Below are 22,760 nucleotides of genomic sequence, written 5' to 3' on the forward strand. Positions count from 1 at the left end.
AAATTCATAACATGCTCACACATCATATTACCTGAACATCAGTGTCTAAACGAGTATTTGAATTTTGAGTCGATTGCTTATTCTCAGATTTGACACCCAATACTAAGTCGCCAGTTTTTTGGTTGCACTTGACTATCCTCCATTTTTCCAATTCGTCCACCTCTATTACTTTATCTTTGAACGTATCCAAAATGATCAACCACTGAAATTTAGTCATTAATTAATTTCTCAGAGCATCACTGATATTTTCAATTTAATATTTACCATGTTTGTGACGAGCAGTGTGATATCGCAGCCGTTGTCCTTATTTATACCTTGGCAAACAAATAATAAAGAAGATTTGGCAAAAGTGTTCCCAAGCTTGAGTCTAAAGTTTTCGTTCTTCTGAGTGATAGACACTATTGGCAACGGAGCGTAGCGAGACTAAAAATTTCATTAAATTAATAAGTGCATTTGAACTACATATTGACATTTGTATGTTAATAATACATTAGGATTTTGATTCCATCCCGCCTGGTGTAATAAGCCTTGACCGGTGAGAGCCAGAAGATCGGCAGTAGCGCTTAACGGTTTTGTTATTACACCTACTAATCCACGTGTTAACCCGGCGGCTACAGCCGCTGGACCTCTTCCTTGTTCTATTCCAGCTATTAAAGCTTCATGAGCAATGCCTCCGATTGCACCTAAAAAGATTTGTAAATTACATAAAAAGACAATCTATAAATCAAACTGAACAATAATAAGAGGCTGCACTCCGCAGCCTATGATTACTTCAAGGAAAATCACAAGGAGGAATCAAGAAATCCGCTCTTTAGTCACAGACTACGTTTACCGAATCACCCGCGCAATGAATAAATACTGTTTCACTGATATTGACCAGTGGAATTATAAATCAATTGTTTCATACATTTTAACTGACCTATGTATAGTTTTTGAACTTCCATTATATTGAATCGTTTAGGTTAGGTTTGGGTTTGAACAGCAAATGGATGTTTCGCATCCGATCATTTTATATTAAATGTTGATTATTTATTTAAATAACTGATACTGATCGTTTAGTTATATTTATAGAGCATTTATTTTATTTTACTGATCAAAAGCAGAATTATTTACTGATCAGTTAAATAGAGGTCTTTACTTTTTCTCTTAGATTTTTTAATTATGTAACAAAAAATATTTTATTTTTATTATAATACTTATTGCTACTTGACTTTGTTTAACGGAATAACAATTTTTTTATTTTTTGGAATGATCAGGGGTGGCCAACCCATTTTGGAAATGCATCATAACTCCGCCGGCCACATATAAAATTATATATCCCCATATTAGATTTAGATAAACTATAGACATTTTTTTGGAGTGAAAAATTGAAACATAATGAGTTATTATTATTGTGTTTTCTATTATTCTTACATGTAAACGTAGATAATATAATAATAATGATACTTAACGTACACTGTAAAGACATATATAACACTAAAAATTAAATTTAGAAAATATATAAATATAAATGAAATAAAAAAATGCATTGGTTTTAAAAAATTAATACATTGGTTTTTTGTAAGAAAAAGACACAAATCAGCATGTAAGTTTACATATATATTGAGTTATCATAAGAAATAGTTTAATCAGAGTTAACAAGCTGTCAAAATCATGCCTCATGGGATATTGCAATTGTAATAATTAGAATTGGCTGATCTGTGGTCGGAAAAGTTAAAACGCAGAGAAAATAATATCCTCAACGAGACTGACTAAATCGAGTCTGCATAGACTAGCTTAAAACCTAACCGATGGGTTAGGTAGTTTCTACTCATTACGTTTGCTGATGGTAATCAAAGGGACGGGTAGAATCTACCTATTTTTTGCTGTGACAAAAAACTGTGTAATTTTACATAAGAACTGACTGATCTTGTGTTTGTGTCAAAACAAAAGGCAAAAATGTTATACAGGTTTATTATCAATGCATACTTTCAAATAACACTAAGCCAATGAATCAAGTAGTAACTACCCATTATGTTCGCTGATGGTAATCCGCAGGACGAGTGGAATCTACCTCTGATGTTTAACGATTGGTTCCGCAGTATTTACCCTTAAAAAATAAAGCTAGTTGTGCTAACATCTGTGAAATTATAACTAACTAACCTAGACGGACATGTTTCCTAATTGTGAAATATCTGAGATCAAATTCTTCGTAAAACATTTGAATGGCTCACCAAGTGACAGATGATTTTTGGCATTTTACTCAAAAGTAGTAATGAATACTCTTTATTAATAACATGTTTAAATAGCAACCTACCTAATAAACTCAAACCGAGTCCTTGAAAGCCTCTCGTTAGAGCCGGAATCAGACCTAGAGGACGGTGTCTTCTCGCTCGTTCTGTTCTACGTATATGATCTTCATCTAGACTCAATCGATCCAAATTTCGAGCCACACTACCCATCACCATCGAGACGGATTCAACAGTACCTAGAATAAGTAATGGAACAAATGAGCATATTCGCTAATTGAACAGTCTCGACTCGACATTGTTACCTTGAGTTAAATGCTTCACCAACGACACCGAACCGTGCGTCATGCCAACGATGAATCCCCAAGGTCCTCTCATTAGCCCCAAGCACGGTTCACGTACCAGATCGCGTAATCCAGCGCTGACTCTTCGCGCTAAACCACTCGGACTGCCCAATATCTCGAGAGACCCTACAACCCAGCCTGCGCCGAAAATGGCTTCGGACAAATAATGCATCGTCAATGCGTGACCCAATCTATAACTAGACGTCAAAACGTTGATTCTTTCAAATTTAGCAAACTGCAATGGACTATGGTCCAATGCTAGATATAAAAGCATCTGAAAGAATTAAGGGAAGAATAATTTCAGACATGATAACGATTTTATTAGATTATAAGTGTGATAAATACCGTGGAATGAACGCTCAATAGAACGTTTAATGGATCAATACACAATCGCTTCAATCTGAACGGGTATGAAACGGCCTGACCGTCCAAAATGATGTAGTCCGGAATGAATACGACATTATCCAGCGATTCGCAATCTTCTGCTACCGGACAAGTATGCGTACAATGCACCAAAATAGTCGTCGGAATAAAATCTGTCACAAAATCTACCAACGTCGAGATGTAAGTGTCTTCGAGGTAAACTGATATGGGGCCGATTACAATGCTTAATTCGCTCCAACCTGTTTAACGTTGAGAACAATTAAAATTATTGAACCGTGTTCATAAACAAACTATGGTTTTTCTAATATTAATATGTATTATCAACATGATTCGAATCTATTATTTTTAAATTTCTATTTTGTTTGCGAGTTTGGAATTAGGGATTATTATAAAATTATAATTGATTAGGTTTTCCTAATCTTGGAAATGGATAATTCAAATACAATTGAGTCGGTCCTGTATAGTGTTTGGAAATATTAATAAAATAGATGTCACTGATTTACAGACTTTGATTTTAGTCTGGTGTTTATCTACATACTTAGTAGTTGTTAATTGTGTTTACCCCATTATAAATAAGTAAATATTATCACCTAAATGTGTTGTATTATGTTCTTTCCACATCTCAATCTCGTTAACACATTTTATCAGACAATCAATCTCCACTTCCTTGAAAATATCTTCGACGTTCAATATCCTAGACATCACCAATGACTTCCAATCGCAATCTCTGTCTTTTTTTTCCTGAATAGGCAGACTTGGCTGTCTTACGAGCATCACATTAAAGTCATAGCCTCCATTTAAGTACAGCGGATTGTCAATTTGCAACTCGCCCATTGTAACTGATACTTTAAATCCCTGAAATTTTGATTTTAACACATTTATAACACAAATAAATCAAAAGTTTAATTTAAAAAAACAATTTAGCCAAGTTTAGAACCATTGCTAACTTCAAGTGTTACACGTAGATATGTTTCTTAAATTAATAATGCCCGTTGGGATAAATATGATTTTGCTTACGTTTTGCGACGGAGCAAGCGATGTCACTAATTTGTCTAACGTAAGCGATATAATGTCGCCGGTTCTTGAAAACTCGCCGACGTCATTATTATTGCAAAGTATGACATTTACTCTATTGAACATTGCGTTAATCTTCAAATTTCGCAACATGTGTTTGAGTTTTCGATCTGAAACATAATTCATAGTTAGTGAGAGAGCCTTTTTAATTGTTATACATATAAAATTATCATACCTGAGTTATTTCTATGATTTTCTAAAGAGTCGTCCATTTTGTGTCCTTTGTTAAAGATGTCGTCTTTATCATCTGATTTTTTAATATAAAAATATTAATATTACAGTACAGTATTATTTTTTTATTATTAAGATAAAGACCCCAAGGCAAGAATAAAATAGAATATAACATTTCAATCATTATCCCCACCATAAAACTAAGCAATAGGGCAATTTTATATTTGTAAATCTAATTTAAACAAAAAAAAATATTTTGAGGTTATGTTATGTATACCCTTCATAAATATATTGTAGCTATTGAAATATAATATTTTAATATTTCGGTCATTGTTCATTTCTTATTTTTGTTAATTTCGAATAATGATATTCTGAAATGTACATATATCTGATCAATATTATTGATTTTTAAACGCTTAAAAGTTGCAATTTAAATTTACAAAAAATCTGTCAGGAAAAGACCGCAATAATTTAGTAACTTTTTAACTCTTTACATTTTTTCTGGTATGTATCTTTAAACAAAGTTAAGAAACTTTTTACGTATTTAGATTGTTTTAATAGCCTATAGATTTTTAGTAGTGTTAGCGAACTTATACATTTTTAGAATAAGTTTTATGTTAATATGATTTAAACTATGGCAGTTATCATGTCTTCAAAAACTGTTTTACGATATATTAAAATGTAAAAAAATTTTCACTTTTTATTTTAGAATGTCTTTTAACTCTAGTTTTTCCTACATATTTTTTTAAAGAGTTACATTTATTTAAATGTATAGCCATAGAGCTGATATATTGAGTTAAAGAAAAGTAAAAATACACTAAATGTCCAATTTATTATCAACTTTTAAACATATTTTCAACAAAAAAGTTAGGTTCTTGATATTTTATTTTATATAATGTTGGGTTAAAAAAACTTTCAAATGTATTAAATTCCATGAAATCTTTGAGAATAAACATTACTAAATTATAATACATTATTGTACATCCAAAAAAACCATTTAAAACGGTAACTCTGATCTTGAATATGGATGTCATATATAATACATATTTATTGTAATGATGATATAAATTTATAAATATTTACCTTTCTTTGAATATTTATTAGGATAAATTGCTTCCTTTGGATGCTCCTAGAAATGTTAATATATACAATTAGTAATAAAATATTGATAACAAATAACTTGCTCAAAAATAACTTGCATTATCAGAATTATCAACTGGAACGCTTACGAACAATCTTTGCCTTATATCACTAGCGGAAATATCATCCTGTTGATAGAACACAATAATTATATATTTATTAATTTATAGGAACAAAAGCAATAATACCTGAGTGACGTTATTAACGGTCACCAGCGTTGAGTGACAATGATTTTCAATCATGACTTTTATATCGCCTTTATAGCCCGGAAGCTTAACAAACTGCTCCAAGGTGGAAGTAGTCAAAACGACAGGAATAGACCATGTACCGTTTCCATTAAAGAACGCAAAAGTCAAATATAAATTCTCTGAATTAGGAACATTCTCGTTTGTGCTTTGGTAGAGCTCTGGATATCTGTTGCTTTGCGTCGGCATTGTATAATAGGACTCTTCTTCGGGATTGATCACACAATGCCAGTTGCTCCGATGACACTCTTGAACCACCTGAATTTTTTTTTTTTTAAACATATTATATAACAGTAAATAATCTACAAAAGGAACACTCATAGGATGTCATAGTGAAGTCATAGGATGATTAAAAAAGTTATTATACGTAGAGGCAAGGTTCGAGTAATGCCAAAATATTGGCTTTCCACCAATAATGTGTTAAAAATAAAATAGCACAAACTTCACAGATAACTTATAATGTGATATTCTAAAGTAAAATATAATTAATTAAATATAAAATACCGTTTGTGGAATCGTTGTTTCTTTTGAAGCGAAACTGTACATGTCCATAACGATGGATTCTTGTAAAACTTGTGCCACCGCTATGGCCATGTCAGCTTTGTTTTGAATCAAAAATTGCGGAGACGTGTCTTTGTATGCACCGATGAACACTTGGCCTTTGTTTTCCTGACATGTTATTATAATAGGTAACTAAAATCATATAAAAAATAAAACTTAATGATTTTAGCGTATTTTTTTTATAATAGCATAACACTGCATTATTTACACTTTTTCCTCCATCCATGTTCAATGTAATCGCTTTCCTCTGCATGAAACTATCCAATCTCACCGAGCAGGAGAAAGTCTGATCTGGCAAACTGCAGGATATGTACAAATTGTAATTTTCCACATTCTGCTGCAACACTTCGTCGTTACCGTTTGCATCTCTCAATATGTAAAATTTATTGATCGGCACACCGGAATTACTGTAATAATGGAAACATATTCACTAAAAAAGTGTATATTACAATTTATATTTAAAAACAAATCAATGAACGTGAACATTTAAGAGAACTAAAATTACAAATCCTGTTAATTGCAGACCATAATATCGGTATTAGGAAGAAAATTGGCCTTCGATACTACTAATTTTTAAAATTTAATTAGACATGCTCGATATTTTTATACAATATGCTGGATGTGTCAACATAAAAGGAATACATTTGCTTTATCTCAGGCAAGTTTGACGGTACCTAGCAGTTCCCAGTAATTCTGTTATGTAACGGAGAAATGATCACGCTACTACGGCCTCTTTTTTATGATAGGGATGGCTAGCGAAGTAAAAAAGCAAGTATCGCATACACGCAATTCTTTCTTCTATTTGTTCATTTTAATCTGCATTCAGACATATTTTTACAAAAATAGTTCACGGAATATGTGTCACCAAACATATGCGTTATTAGCAATTAGTCTTAATAAATTTTAAATAAAAAATTAGCGTGAAATGTATGCTTTTTTGAAATCAAAAAACATTTTTCATTGGAAAATAATGCAATGTTATATTTTTGTTATTAAATAACGATAAGTTGTACTAGGGGTTTCAATCTATGAGTGAAGCAGGAATTTTTTCTAGTGTCAATGAACCCGAAGAGGAAAAGGATAAGGATAGAAGTGAAGAAGAAACTATCCACTTCATTAGTCACACTACTTCACTGACATCTTATTGTATTAGTTCGGATATTTGGCCCAGATACTGTACATTCATTGATAAATTATTTTATTTTTACAATGTAATAATTAAATTCTACTAACCTATTATTGTTAATAGGAACTAGAAGAGAAATATCTTCAGCTTTGGACGGTATGAAAATGGACGTCTTTGACTTAATACTGAGGGCAAGAGCAATAACCTTAACATCACAAGGCAACTGATTAACGAAAATATATCTGGATGATAGTCGAAACATGCTCATTTTCTCCTTGATCTCGTATCCCATTGTGAAAATTTTCATCTAAACATAATAATATTAGCATAATACATATCTAACTTATCTAACCTAAGAATATTAAATATTACTCACATTCTCGCCGCAGTTCAATGCTATACAAGAATAATTGTCTATAGTGACATTGCCAGGTATTTTTTTCTCATACGGACCAAGCGGAGTGTTGCTGATCGTAATCAGATCAGACACAAAAGCAGAATTTTCGTCATATATTTTATAGTAAAACGCTTCCTATAATCACACATAATATTTTAATATTAAAAACATAATGATCATTAAGATATTTTATCAGTTAAACAACCTTTGAGATAACAGATGGTGGTATTATTATTTCTCGGTGATTTATCTGACACAATGTTTCTTTTTTTGAATCGAGGAGATGTAAAGTCGAGCCGCTACAGTTACCCATCAAAGCCCAGGGCGATATATCTAATATCATCGAATCTACAGCCGGAATCGCAGGAAGATATTGTACCTGTATGAGTATAGAGTGAGAAGAATACATATGTAAGTAATATTGAAAGAAGAATGTAGAAACACTAACGTTTATATCAGTTTTATGATGATGATTAACCGACTTCCATTTTGTTCCATCTTCAACAGATATATATGGCCATTCGTTATCTATTTTATTCCAAGAGTCTAACCTGAAAAATATTATTAAAGTAGTAAAAGTACAGATTCCGAAATATTAGAATCAAATCTTGAAAATATTTAAGAACTACTAGTTTCATATTTTTAATAGTCAGTGTATAATAATATCGTTCAGTGTGATCATCACATGAACGGTAATTGTTTGTTCGTCATGAAGGATGTTACGATGTTTGTAAGAATACAGAGCAGTATTGGTTTGTTATCGGGGAACGGTTGTCAAGAATATTATCACTGTACCTTTAAAACATTCTTTGATATGCAAACACCGATAAGTTTTATCCCAGATTCGCTGTGGACTTCTGTATCAAAAAAGTATGGACAGGAAATCATTTGAAAATTGGTTTTCAAAAGTTTTACCGAAGTTAGATGATAAAGCAGTTATTGATATTAATTTATAATCTTGTCTGGCTGGGTATTTTTAAATTTTATTGGTTTCTAAAATTATTATTTATTAGAACAATTATATATAAGATTTATTTTGATTCTGCGTGTATTTGTTGCAGACTATGACTATATTATCCAGGGACGTCATTTCAGAATCTTAATATGGTTGTGGTCAGAATTTATATTGCATTTATATTCAATTTGTATTAAAAGGTCAGAGTAGTAGCGGTCAGAATTATTATTAATTAATTAGAATTTAAATTGGATTGTTCAGAATTTATATTAAATGGTAAGATTTATGTTGACACTCAATTTTTTCAGGTGGCAATAGTGTTATCGTATAAGATTGGTACAACTGTTCGACTGCAACGCCTGGGTCTGTCATTGACATCTTGGCAGTTCTGACGCGCAAACGCTGAATCAACAGCTCTTGTCAACAACACAATAGGTTAACTTCAAGTTTCCTGCGTAAAATATGTGACTGTGGCAGCACGTTACTTTATTATGACCACGTGTTATTTTTATTCTGACCACTATTATTTTTTTCTGACTGTTTATTAATTTTATTCTGACCGTTTATTAATTTTATTCTGACCGTTTCTAATTTTTATTCTGACCATGGTGCTAATAAAATTCTGACTGAGATTTGATTTTTATTCTGACCCAAAGTTGATTTAAATTCTGACCATTTAATTTTATTAAAAATTAATAAAAGCGATTCAATTTTTGCTAGTAAAAATATATATCTATTGGTGAAAATGTATTTGGACTTTATTAGTGAAAATATAACTTCACTGAAAAATACACATTCACTGTAACATTTATATATTGGATGTGATTAAATAATGATAAGTACGTAAATGTATATATTACTACATATGGAAAAGTTGAAATCATATAATTTAATAGCACTATCCACTTAAATTATATTTTCACTGATAAAAATATATATCTACAGTTGAAAATGTATTTCGACATAATTTCACTGAAATGACATACTTAAAAAATATATTGTTAAGATTTTCTTTTAGGGATAACCTGAGAATTTCTGGTTTAGAATCAGAAATGTCATTTCAGTCAGTGGTTATTTTTTATTAATATTTTGATTTCATTAAGATTAATAGTATTTCATTAAATGATATGCATTTTTCTGGTCAAATTTAAGGGAGTGCAGATACCCCCCTGCCCCCTCTCCAATATGACATCCCTGATATTATAACATCTATGAACAAAAAAATATAATAATTTAGCCAAGCTTAAAACAATTCACTCGCGACTGACTTTATGAGTTACACACGGACATTGTTTTTTTGTAATAATTATGAGATTTATAGTGCTTACCAATTTTTAACATCATTTAAAATTATGTCAATGTTTGGATTTTCTTCTTTCATAGAGAAGAATGTAGATTGATCCACAAGATTGTACGACAGTGGTATTTTTGTGTCATTATATTCTTTTTCAGGGTATCTACAAAAATATAAATCATATATATAAATAAATAAATGAATAACGAATCTTAATATTGATATACATATAACGATGAGCTTAGATGCAAAAGCAGCCATATAATTAGAATCAGGCAAATTAATATTATTAAAATATACAAAGCATGAATAAAAATCGTTATAGCACATTCTATTGAATTTGATGAAGGTATGAGTGTCTTATAATCCGAGGTTAAAAAATTTATTCTTAGACTGAATGTAAAAGGGCAATTAGACTGGATGAATTTATAAAGCTGCTAAATGACACATCTATAAAATAGTAACAATATTTCATGAGTGGTAAGAGCCGATATTTATTACAATATAAATACAAGATTGGTTAAAAAACATGGACATACCAGATACAGATCACAAAGAGAAACGAAACATTTGACCAATAAGGTTTTATCCTTTGTAAACTATAAAAAGTAGGATTCTGACGCACATAATAAAGAATTGACTATTCATATGCAATCAAAAGGAGCTTATTGTGGTCTGAGTCAGTACTATATCAATAGAGCCACAAAATTATCTTAGTGATGCTTGAAATGTTCAATATAGTATTTGTTACAAAAGTCTTGTTAAAAATGAAATAAAATTAATAGATTTGTGCCTTGAATTTGCTAAAAATCGGAGATTTTATTAGCATAACAAATAAAAAAAAATAGTTTTGTGTATCTACGCAGACGTCTATTAACAATATTAATAGTAGTGATGGGACGTCAAATCAGAATCAGAAATATTGGAACTTTTTTGGGTATCGGAATTAGAGATTTTTAACCTAACCGATTCCAAAAACGATTTTTTGGATTTTTTACGGTTGAAAGACGGAACTGGAGAGTTGATAGTGTTTTTACATCATAATTTAGTTATTTTAGGACTGAAATATGAATTGATAAGTAATACCTTTTGAGGCATTAAAATGGGGCGTGGCACAAAAAAGGTTTAGAAACTCTGGTTTAAGCTTTTACACCACTTTTTCAATAAACATTATATCCTATATTTTATAAGCTTTTGTGTAAATTATTCTACTAAATGTTTTATTATTAAATATACTTTGTGCAATGTACATTTTTTTTATTAATTTTGAATAAAAAAAATTATTAATTTAAATAAATGATTTTTAGTAATAGTAGTAAAAATATTAAATTTTATATTCATTATTTTTATATTGTAGGAATCGGAAATTTAAAGAGGTATCGGGAATTGTATCGTAATCGGTAAATATTTTGGAATCGTTCCCATCACTAATTAATATATCCGAAACAATTTCATTAAAACCGTTGGACCTTACTTAAACAAAAAAAAGGACCAGTGTGGAATATTTCCGCCAAGCAGATACCGTACATCTGAATTGGATATTTCAGAAATCTGATGTTTTCTAATCTAGCATTATGCCATTACACACGCAGTCTGATTCTAACCCAAATCATCAGCATTGAGCAAAGAATTAACAATTATTTGCACTTATTTTTCTTTTGAAGTTTTCAGTATATCTTGAAGAACATTAGAAACTGTACGATGAGATTCCTATCTTAAAAATGTATTTTTAGAGACATTTTTGCATCTTAGCTCTCTTAATTATGAGATAAAATCGCAAAAAAAATAATAATATTTTTTTTTACAGAATCAACATACAGTTTATCTATGACTATTTCATGTTTTGTAGAAGTAGTACCAGGACAGGATAACATGCGTATAGCACCTTTCCCGTCGACTAGAGAATCAACAGGGCTGCACTCAAAACCTTCCGAGTTGACGTTGATCTAAAATTTTATATAACAATTATTTGAATCTTCAACATTATTATATTCATTATTGTTATTCTGATATACGTACAGATATTTCTGTCGGCAAATGTGATTTGATTATATATAACGGCGATAACACAATCAGTGTCCTGTTGTGAGCATTGTTTTTGATCACCCTGCACCAGACTGAAGTGTATTGATATTGAGCTGAACTGATTGGAACTGAAAATGAATGTATGAGTATTTATTAACCGGAATAAAAGAATAGTAATGAATATTTATTTTAACTCACCTTTAACCAGCCATGGCATGTTTCCTTTTGAACATTCTTTGACAGGAATGTCTCCGGACCATCCAGCTTCGGATTGGGAAAAATGTAACCTAAAGTAATATACACGTGTAACTATATAAACTATATAAATATTTGTAAGTATAGTCTACCTCATAGTTGTATCACCACTAGTGTCAATCAGCATTGAATGTGATCTATTACTCTTATCGATAGTCACATATGGAGATCCTGATACACCATGCAATTGTAGAACACCTTTATGATATATCTGGAACATCGATATAAATTCATTATCATAGATTAGTACAATTATAACAAATAACAAAACCGCAAACAACTTACTTTTACACAGAACATTGTATGAAACATGTTCAAAAACACCAACTGACCCATGAATGTAACACAACGATGCACCGGTGATATGACTTCTACCAATACAACGACGGAAACAGTCGAAGAAACACTCTCGTTAGTCAATTGAACGACTGTTGTTCCGGGCTTTTCGATACTGAGCCCTTTCGATGCATTCCAATTTCCTAGATTAATAGCAACGAATAATTCCTTAGTGGCGTGATACATTTTCCAAGAGTATAAATGACATTTTCTCGTTTCGAGTACGATGTTCTCGTCTGTTCCTATCTGACCGAATCTCAGAGTTAGATTCGAATCGTTACATATCACGTATTTCGGTATGACCATATCCGGTTTACTGTGCGTACAATCGTAACATGCCTGATTGTCTTGCGATGTCAAAAATTCGACTGAAGCCTAAAAGACATATGAATAATGAATTTGATCTTATGTAATATAGTTGAAAAGATTTAATCTAACCGTCATAAGAATATTTGATAGCAAAATATCCTTCCAAATCTGATACGATGTGTTCAACGTTTGTATATGTTGTGGCCCGCAATGAATCAAAGCGTCGTTCATGTGAATTAATGATTCTACCTCGCCTTCTTCGTCTCTGCTGATCAAAAATGAGACTTCTTTTAAATCGACGACGTTGTCTAGAAGCATCTCGCTGCCTTCTATAACATCAAATCTGTAAACAAGATTGGCACTCAAGTATGAGAGATAGATAAAACATATATGAAGAGGAAGGTAGATGTAATTATTTACTTAGCGTCGAACTCCATCTTTGCCATCAATATTTTATCACTCCAAGCACTGCCTTGTAATTGAAACGATTGCAAAGAGGCACTGCAAAACACATGATAAGACGGCAACAAACCATTCGGTTCGTACAACTGTAGACTTGACAGTAAAAATGGTAACGGCCTAAAAACAACACATTATTAGTTACAATAAACTTAACCAAAGAACATTTGAAACATACCTGTGTCTATTGTTATTGAAAAAAATCACTTCAGCCATTGATACATTGAAGGTAGCTTGTAAACCAGGCAACAGGTGGGGAGTATACAGAGAATCGATACGAAGACACGCAGCTAATGCTTTAGAACTTATTGGAAAAGAGCATGAGGCTCTATCTCTCGTCATAGGCAATTTATAAATTTCCTGAAAAGACGAAGCATGAGCATCATAACTTGAATTGAAATATATTATTACATACAGAGTGGCAATGCAATTTACGTATGGACCGACGGGGGAAATTAAATCAAAAGTGTAGTGTAATATCAAAGTATACAAGTTTTCTTGTTATATATTAGGTGTAGTGGTTTTACATTGCCTTCTTTTACATGTGTGCACCATTTTTTTTAAATCTATTGTGTGTATATATATATATACTCCCTTATGCAAATTAACCCTCTGGGTGCGTTTAAAATATTTCAATACAACATCCATGCGCGGTGATGTTTTTAATGAATTAAGAAATTAGTTTTTTTATACATAAATTTATCCTGTTACTTCATAAAATATAATGGACATATCAATTTATACCTAAAGTTTTTTTCAATTCATAAGTTAGAATATGTGTCGAATGTAAATTGTAAAAAAACGTTTTGCCATTCAAAATACATCAAACATCAATAATTCTTTAAAAAATATTTAATTTTAATGTATCTACAAATGTTTTTAAGCAAACCTCAAGAGTTGTCGTTAAAGGTTTTAATATTGAAGCAATTTTTAACCTTAAAATATATGAAACAACCGTTATATAAGGTTCAAAGTTTGACGATGATTAGGTCCATCATCCACGTCTGTGGATGGTTCGCCATGACGGCTGGAGCCGTCAAGCGCGATGAAAGGGTTAATGTGGACAAAGCATTTTTTGTCATATTGATATTTTCTTCACATATCGTCATGGCAACACTATTAGAAATTGTCAATGTCGCTTTAATGACACTAACTTCAAATCGCGCACATGGACGTTTTGTTACCCAATTAATTTACATTTTTTGTTTCAACTTCCTGGTGTTACATAAGGTGACCAGACATCCTCAAAATTTTTGTCCATTATACAAAATCAAAAAAATTTTTTAATTTTTGAGCATCAATAGCAATTTCTCATTCTTAAAAAAATTTCAGAGATGGTCATTGGACCAAAATTTTCTATATGATTTTTTTAACTCCGGCAGCAATAATGACCTATTTATTTTTAGTGTTATTTGATATTTTAAAAATCTGGTCACCTTATGTTACTTATTACTAAGATTTTTGGTTGTTATCTTCAGTTTTTAGTGTCAGTTTGGATGAGTATGAGTAATGAATTCATCAATAGAAGTCCTTTCTAAGGTTATTACACTTAGGTGACCAGATTTTGAAAATATCAAAAGACGCTAAAAGTCATCTTGGAAATTTTTGTTCAATTAGAGATGTCCAAGAGCTAAAAAAGGTCGGAAATTTTTATTCATTTAAGGATACTGTGAGCTAAGAAAAAGGTCACCCAGAACATTTTTGTTCGAAGAGTACCAAAAAGAACAAATTTTTTGAGGAAGACAATTCTACTCAAAAGAGGACGTATAGTCGCCTTAATTTAAGGGTACCACCGAAGAAAAATAAAGGATACATTGGACATTTTTGTTTTAGGACAAAGGAAAAATATTTTGAGGACGTCTGGTCACCTTATTACAGTGTCTGAATATACTGATATGACCCAAAGGCAGATAGCAAGAGTCTGGCATTTCTAAAAGTGCATTAAACAAGCTGATGAAACTCCATAAAGAAACTAGCTCAATTTTACCCCGCAGGGAGAGAAAAAGCTCAAAAATAAAAACCACCAAGAAAGAAGATGTGTCCTACTGTTAAGAAACAGCAAAATAAGCCCTACAAAGACTGGCGACGACTTACAGAAAGAGCAAGTGTACATTCCTCAACAGTGCAAAGTCGTCTGCTAGGCAAAAATATTAAAAATACTAATGCTACAATTGAAATCTGTAACAATTTTTCATATAACTAAAAATAGCTTATCTTTGTGGCAAACATATATATTAGGCTGTTAATTGTTGCAATTAGAATATGTCTCATTGGTGGTTATTGAACATATTCTTAATAGTGCAAGTAATATTATTCTGATAAAATATCTACAAACAAGAGCATTTATTCACTATGCTTTTATAACCAAACATTTAAATTGGGTCAATCCGGGAATTAAATTACCACCCCATAATATTATATTCATACATGATTTGTGTATTTATTTTTGTTGAAGTATATGTGTTTCTGGCTGGATCTTTCCTTTCCGATCTCGGCTTCGGTTGAGTGCATAACCACCCTCCACATCGAAGACAACACAGTACCTAAAAATAAATCATAAACACGTGAAATGAATTCTAAGGTATTTAGGCATACAGTGGTGCCTTGACTTACAAGTTTAATTCGTTCCGGGACGAAGCTCGTAACTCAAATTACCATATTTCAAAAACAATTTTCCCCATTGAATTGAATTAAAATGCCATTAATCCATTTCAATGGGAAAAACTGAAATGTATTAATGGAAATTAAAATTGTAAATACATAATACTTAAATTAATGATAAAGTATATTTTTAAGTTACGCATTACGTTTTTTTGCTCGTATATCGAGTCAAATTTATAAAAAAAAAATTTGCTTGGTTCTCGAAAAACTCGTTAATCAAATCACTCGTAAGTCGATGTACCACTGTACTGGGATTTTTTAAATAGTATACACGTTTCAACGTTTATATAAGAACAAAAAAAGAGAATGCAATCATGACTTGAAGACGTTCAACAAAGCCAAGCAACTGGCGAACGTCGTTTACACATTGAGAGAACCTCCGCTTACTTTAAAGTGATTCCGAGGTATTTAATAGAAGTTTTTCTAAAGATAACATTCCCAACTAGATCGTAGAAATATTTTGATGCTAAATGAGATCGGGGAAATGGCATAATATGGCATTTACCGATACTAAAGGGCAGATGGTTGACGGAAGTTTAACTCAATAGAGAATCTATATTAGTCTGTAGAGAGAAAGAGTACGCAACAGATAGAATGCATCTAAGCAATTTTAAATCATCTGCATACAGAAGAAAACTTGAATTTGTCATTATTAAATAACACAAAGAGCAGAATACCCAGATTGGATCCTTGAGGAATTCTCGAAGTGGTGAAATATTCTTTTGACAATCGGCTGCCATTGGTTACGAACTATCTACAATCGCTCAATTGAGTTAAATCATCTGAGCAGCCGAGGTCCAACTATATTTTTACTAATTGCCCATGACAAACTTTGTCGAAAGCTTTTTCAAAATCAGTATATACAGCATGTAATTGTATTTTGTTACTATTTTGGCGAGACAGTCGAACGGGAAATAAGAAAATCATGCTCTTGGTCCAACAAAACTAGCCGAAAGTAAGATATTATATATCTATAGATAATTGTTTAAACATACTCACGATGGTCAAATTTGGTCTGCTCAAGTTTCAAACGCTGATCCTGTCTAATTGAGAACCTGGCGTAATACTGAAAATCATTGAGAATTTCAGAATAATACTCCAACGTGCACAATATTGATTCTTGTTGCGCGGAGGAAATTTCGTCACCGATGATAACCTAAACGATAAAAGTAACCGGTACAATAGATCGCTTATGATATATAACTACAAAGAATACTGAACTCACTTGGAACGGAACCGGGAAACTCTGAACACACGTGATAGCCCTCGGCTGTGGATATCTCCACGTGAGACCTTTGTGTCCGATAAAAACTTGATATGGAAGAGGAGTTCCAGAATCGCTTTGTATAAACTTGAATGCGCCAGCTCTGTACCACATTAAGATTAAATTAAACATTAAACATAAACTCTTGTCTCCCGAGTCTTTAACAATACCTCAAATCGTCTTTATAGTGCTGATCTTGCGGAGAAACCTGATTCCAAAATGAAAACGTAAAATCGTCGGCAGTTTCCAGTCTCTTTTCAAAATCACCACTTCCGGTCAAACTGTTTAAAGATGTCTAAAACATAATTTAAAAATAAATACAATCTGAAAATCATTAAAAGAGACTAGTAAAAACTCACCATAATCATTTCCTGATTTTTCTGATAAAAATTCAATATACCGCCCAGGATCTTTAAATGTTCGGCGCTTAACTCAATCAATAATCTGTCAGTTTCGAAGAATAAGCGATAGATTGGCCGGACGTCTACGTTTAGCCAAGAATCCCAAAAAACATTAGCTTCAAATCTGGAACATTTGTACGTAAAATTGGCAATAGAAATAATTGAATTTCAGTTTTTAAAGTATTGAAAGTACTAACCCGATTGTCCAAGGATTGATTAATATTTTGCTCTGTCTATCATCGGTCTTTCTTAGTGTCGTGCTCAGCGAGTCAATTAGGCCGATACTTGAGATCTTCTCGTGCCTGGGGTTAAATGTTATACAGTTCTTGAAGGCTGAGACGCTCAGAAGAAGTTCAAAATCGATGTCGTCTTGGACGTTCAGTGCAAAAACGATCTGTGTAGTCGCTACGTCGATATTGTCATACGAATCTTGAATATTTAAAGTTTTTTATATTATAAGTATTGAAAAAATCTTCATTCACTTAAATAAGCCACATACCCAGCCAAGTTTTGAATTTAGATCTGTTGATTGACTGATCGATATCTTCTCGCATTTTGTCACATTTAGATTTCCTTAAAAGCTGTAAAAAAATATTTTTAGTGATATTAATACTATAAAGCATTTGAACATTTATTAAAAATAAATATCACAAACCAATCTCTTGATCATGTTCAATTTATTAACTCTGTCGAGCGAAGCCGTCACTCTCACCGGACATTTTATGTCAGCTTTCATCGAAACTCTTTTTCCGATATCTGAAATAATAAAATATTATTAAAATAAACATAACAGTTACATACTATCGAAAATTACACTTTCGCTCACTTCTCTCCCATTTGACTGTTAGGAAGTTGGGAGAAATCTCGCTCACGGAATCCGGGACGCCGATCTTTGTTTCAAACATGGCGGTCAGAAAATCGTTTACTTTTGGGAGACCGTTTCTGTAATAGTCTTCGCCGAGGCTCACAGAAGTTTGAAAAATTGAGAACTAAAATAAATATCAATGTTTAATGATACTAAATTCATGAATAAGCATTCTAATTCCATTCAATTACCTGACTTTTTCTGATATAATGATATCTCGAATAAGAGAAGTTCGGCTGAACCAAACTCACATATATAAGAGGCTTCGTTGGGAATTGATTTTGTTCTAGATCACTTTCATTGATTTCTTCTAATGGTGTTTCGCAGCAGGATGGATCAGGTTTTTCAAATAATATTACGTTAATCTTACCGGATGTTACAAATGCATCATAATAATCGGCAATTGATAATCTGCTGATTATAAAATAAGTATATTAATTTATTCAATTGATTCAGATAAAATTTATAAAGGTAATGGATACCTATCTCCAATAAAAGGCACTGTGGATTGTTTCGAGAATGTCCTCGGTGAACCTTTACTGTTGGATGTGGTGTTCGACATTTTGTCACTCGCTATACCCGTATCTATTGATAGTCTTGGAGAATTCCTTTCAATGTTATACTCTGGCACATCTAAATATTTATAATTAGCAAGCTTAAATTATGTCTGATATTTATTCTAGACATCACAAGCGTTAAATATATCTGACCTTTGAAAATTTTGAAATGCTTCTTATTGAAGAACTTCTGATATGGACACACAGATACGGAAGATTCATGATCACAACCCTCCGAAGAAGTTTTATGGGAGTTCTCAAACAAAAGTCGACATTCTTCCAAAAGTGACGTAAACAGCAACACTTGGGCTGTGGACAGATACAGTTCAATGTCCGTCACAATATTCAAGTCGACAGTAGGACCGCATATGAGTTCAGATTTATAGAACATGGAGAGAGCAAAGACCATGCATATATCCACCCTAAAAAAATACATTATGTGTTATGAATACACAAAATTATTTACGTACACATTATAAATTAGTAAAAATCACTTTTCCATGACAGTCATCATCGGCAGAGAGTTGGATAGCTTCAAAAGTGAATTGTTCCATTGAAGCGCTGGATTTACCGACGATTGTGACTGTGCCTGAAAAAACGAGTTTTGATTTTATTGCAATCGCATATCAATTAAGTCAAATAAAAATTTACCTCTATATCAAATGACTTTTCTAAATTATCTTCTTCCACCGTGTGTAAGCAGATTCCTTTCATAGTCAGCTGACATTGCCTGTCTTCTAATTCGCTACCTGGTATTGAGAGATATCCTCTCTTAGCCGCTTGCTGATAAAGATCCGGTCTTAATGGCAATCTGTTTAAGAAATACATTTTGTTATGATAAGCTTTGATTTTGTGAAGAAGATTATCAAAATACAGGTAATTGACTATTTCAATCGACACAATAACTTCAATAGTTATTTATCTTATTGACGTGAAACTTTTTTTAAAACTGAGCTGTTTTTTAGCCAGCCTGATCCGGTATCTTGTTTCAAAACGGTGTACATATATTAACCATTTGAGCGGTATCGCCATACATTTACAGTGGTATATTTTGTAAAGCCTAATACTTTATATAAGTTTATGTGCTATATTGTCATAGTCTATTACAAACAATTAAAAATGCAGTGAATAAGTATTTTGTTGAAATAAATTGACAAACTAATGTAATTTTATAATACCTGCACACGGGATTATCAGCTGCAGACGAAACACTGATCTTATCCATTTGAACGATGACAACGTTGCTATCTTCGCTCGACTCAACCGGTATGAATATTCTAGATATAGATCCTTCGAAATAGCACAGAGGCAGTTTGCGACAATCCCATGATTTTGCACTGTAAAAATACACTATTTTTTGTAACAAATCTTATGAAATTAAAGAGCAAAAATTAAAATAAACGTTACATTGTATTCTCATTGGTATGATCGTGACTTTCAAGCTCATTATCTAATGACTGCATTTCACAATCCACTGGATTCGATAACAGAGAAATGAGATAAATAAACGGTTTGAGAGATGCAAGATTAAATATGAAGTCTAAAGCTTGAAGAGACACTTCAATCTCTGATATATAGTCTTTGTCTGATACTTGTGCTCTCGGCGTAATCTTACACATATCTTTCCACTTATTATGCACACTCGAACATCTATAAATAATTATTCGTTATTCATATTATATATTATAAATAAGACTTGGCTATGTTGATGCTCACATGGCTTTGGTTATGTTGATGGAAAGAAAGCAATTTTCAGAGTGAGGTTTCGATCGTTTGATGTTCTCCCTTCCTCGTATTATGATTCCGCAGAATTTACCCGGAAACCATGGAGCGTTGCTAGAACTTCTTTTGTAGTGATGAATTGCGGCCGTCACTACTTTGGTCTTCCACTTTAAGTATTCTCTTTGTATATCCAAACTCGACACAATATCGTCAGCCGAGAAGACTAATTTAAGATAATTGGCATCGACGGAGTCTGTCGAAGCATAAGCCTTCATACACAAACGTGATATAGTCCACTGCATCCAAATTGTTATGTTTAAGTCTTCGCTTCCGTCTGTAAAATACAAATATGTATATCTTACAAATTGATATAAAAAAAAAACTAACCTGAGTTTTCGGCATTGTCAGACTTCTTTTTTTTATCGATTTTTGAGCTCTCTGGCAATTCACAACTGCTCGATGGCAAATCAGAATCCCTGAATTTCACAAACAGCGTTACATATGAAATAATTGATAGCATTTAAGAATATGACACATACTTTGAAAGATCTTCCTCCTCCAAATTATTTGTCATGATCATATCATTCATGCTCGTCCTGTGATGCAGCCGACTGTAATAGTTTTCCGGTTGGACAGTTGAAGCAACACAAACTTTTTCATTTTTCAAACTCATCGCGAGGCAAAGTTCTTTAACTCCATGAGCGATAGCTTTCATGAGAACCAGCTGATTGTAGTTGAGAGAAATGAGAACCAGCTCTGTATCAATGTGGATGCAAATTCCGATAGACGACAGAGCATCTATTGAATTCTGTAAAATAAAAGCGACCTTAGTATCTACATATATAAGTAATGAGGACAATTTAAATAAGCAATATAAAAAATATTTTTTTCCATAAAACGAATTATTTGTGCATTACTGTCGGACAGATTGGTCAGAACAATGAACACCTTATGAAGTTGGGTTTGGTTAATTCGTTCAACAGCAAATGGACGTTTCACAAATGTAAAATTGAGTTTCATTGACATTTTAGAGCAGCATATAATTTTACTAGTGCTCTCAGTAAAATTATATTTTCGCTAGTAGAAATAAATATCTACCTGTGAAAATGTATTCGGATATGATTTCACTGAAATGCCAGTGAAAGTATAACTTCACTGGTAATACACATTCGCTATAACATATATATGGAAATGTACATTTTATTTTATTTATTTAATCTGGAACATGTTTTTAGCAAAAAGTAAATTTGACATGCTTTATGTCAAAATACTCATAAAAATAATTACCTTTTCATCAGCTTCGTTTGGTAATTGTGCACTTTTATCAGTTTCAGTTCTATAAATAAAAAATGATATTAGTAAGATACATAAACCAAAAAATCAGTATTTTATTATACCTTAAAAGATGCTGCGTTTGCTTTGCATCAATACTTGTAACGGATTCCTAGAATGATAATTTAAATATATATAAGCATTCAATACAAATAAATGTTACGTTTAGAAGCAATATCAAAAACATTCAAAATGAAAACGATGAAATTAATTTAACGATTCAACAGACGATGCCAGTTGTAGCACTTTCATTTTACTTGATTGGCAAAATAATAGACGAAAAAATAACACTTAAATAACAGTAAATCTATTTTTTTTAGGTTGGTAGCCCTATTATGCTGTTGAAAAATTTGTATTTACTAAAATTGTGAAATGAAACGCAGTTTTTGTGACACATGTTATCAAATTAACCATGAATAAATAAACCGATAGTTGCTTTATGTGAGAGGAAGCAACTTGATAGATGAATGCTTCTCTCATGGTCAATTTTACGTTGCAATATCACCAGTGGAGCATTGCAATTATATTGGCAGATGAAAATTATTCAATAAAAAACAGCACTTGTTTCTAATATTCATAAACGACAAAGACATGGCGAATGGAAACTCTTAACTTTTTGTTGTATGCCAACGTCTTAATGATTCCTGACTCGTCT

The 22,760-nt window shown here is 32.0% G+C and overlaps 1 protein-coding gene across 4 annotated transcripts in view; it reads right to left on the reverse strand.

Annotated features, from left to right (window-relative positions):
- The window catches only part of Vps13B (vacuolar protein sorting 13B), a 31,187-nt gene that overhangs the window by 375 nt on the left and 8,052 nt on the right, over window positions 1-22,760 (reverse strand). The window contains exons 24-71 of one of the 4 annotated variants that reach the window (XM_088188435.1): window positions 22,171-22,217; window positions 22,061-22,109; window positions 21,313-21,581; window positions 21,161-21,249; window positions 20,768-21,107; window positions 20,459-20,701; window positions 20,230-20,388; window positions 19,703-19,862; window positions 19,546-19,640; window positions 19,205-19,473; window positions 18,977-19,127; window positions 18,686-18,905; window positions 18,456-18,618; window positions 18,285-18,385; window positions 18,129-18,210; window positions 17,827-18,058; window positions 17,588-17,753; window positions 17,399-17,523; window positions 17,190-17,331; window positions 16,964-17,120; window positions 15,731-15,846; window positions 13,482-13,663; window positions 13,265-13,423; window positions 12,974-13,187; window positions 12,485-12,910; window positions 12,292-12,410; window positions 12,143-12,231; window positions 11,939-12,072; window positions 11,738-11,865; window positions 9,954-10,082; window positions 8,119-8,221; window positions 7,876-8,049; window positions 7,650-7,805; window positions 7,381-7,580; window positions 6,356-6,554; window positions 6,091-6,279; window positions 5,530-5,844; window positions 5,401-5,469; window positions 5,285-5,330; window positions 4,206-4,277; window positions 3,974-4,140; window positions 3,547-3,811; window positions 2,918-3,195; window positions 2,534-2,846; window positions 2,297-2,467; window positions 490-683; window positions 265-423; window positions 32-202 (exon numbers count right to left, since the gene is read on the reverse strand). In XM_088188435.1, coding sequence (XP_088044561.1) covers window positions 32-202; window positions 265-423; window positions 490-683; window positions 2,297-2,467; window positions 2,534-2,846; window positions 2,918-3,195; window positions 3,547-3,811; window positions 3,974-4,140; window positions 4,206-4,277; window positions 5,285-5,330; window positions 5,401-5,469; window positions 5,530-5,844; window positions 6,091-6,279; window positions 6,356-6,554; window positions 7,381-7,580; window positions 7,650-7,805; window positions 7,876-8,049; window positions 8,119-8,221; window positions 9,954-10,082; window positions 11,738-11,865; window positions 11,939-12,072; window positions 12,143-12,231; window positions 12,292-12,410; window positions 12,485-12,910; window positions 12,974-13,187; window positions 13,265-13,423; window positions 13,482-13,663; window positions 15,731-15,846; window positions 16,964-17,120; window positions 17,190-17,331; window positions 17,399-17,523; window positions 17,588-17,753; window positions 17,827-18,058; window positions 18,129-18,210; window positions 18,285-18,385; window positions 18,456-18,618; window positions 18,686-18,905; window positions 18,977-19,127; window positions 19,205-19,473; window positions 19,546-19,640; window positions 19,703-19,862; window positions 20,230-20,388; window positions 20,459-20,701; window positions 20,768-21,107; window positions 21,161-21,249; window positions 21,313-21,581; window positions 22,061-22,109; window positions 22,171-22,217 — 8,196 coding nt within the window. Of the gene's footprint in view, window positions 1-31; window positions 203-264; window positions 424-489; window positions 684-2,296; window positions 2,468-2,533; window positions 2,847-2,917; window positions 3,196-3,546; window positions 3,812-3,973; window positions 4,141-4,205; window positions 4,278-5,284; window positions 5,331-5,400; window positions 5,470-5,529; window positions 5,845-6,090; window positions 6,280-6,355; window positions 6,555-7,380; window positions 7,581-7,649; window positions 7,806-7,875; window positions 8,050-8,118; window positions 8,222-9,953; window positions 10,083-11,737; window positions 11,866-11,938; window positions 12,073-12,142; window positions 12,232-12,291; window positions 12,411-12,484; window positions 12,911-12,973; window positions 13,188-13,264; window positions 13,424-13,481; window positions 13,664-15,730; window positions 15,847-16,959; window positions 17,121-17,189; window positions 17,332-17,398; window positions 17,524-17,587; window positions 17,754-17,826; window positions 18,059-18,128; window positions 18,211-18,284; window positions 18,386-18,455; window positions 18,619-18,685; window positions 18,909-18,976; window positions 19,128-19,204; window positions 19,474-19,545; window positions 19,641-19,702; window positions 19,863-20,229; window positions 20,389-20,458; window positions 20,702-20,767; window positions 21,108-21,160; window positions 21,250-21,312; window positions 21,582-22,060; window positions 22,110-22,170; window positions 22,218-22,760 lie in introns of those variants that run through there. The other 3 variants (XM_088188434.1, XM_088188438.1, XM_088188437.1) reach the window with 3 other exon arrangements.

Source organism: Plectrocnemia conspersa, unplaced genomic scaffold (assembly GCF_051122295.1).
Source record: "Plectrocnemia conspersa isolate PC_06_02 unplaced genomic scaffold, ASM5112229v1 ptg000006l, whole genome shotgun sequence".
Classification (NCBI taxonomy): domain Eukaryota; kingdom Metazoa; phylum Arthropoda; class Insecta; order Trichoptera; family Polycentropodidae; genus Plectrocnemia; species Plectrocnemia conspersa.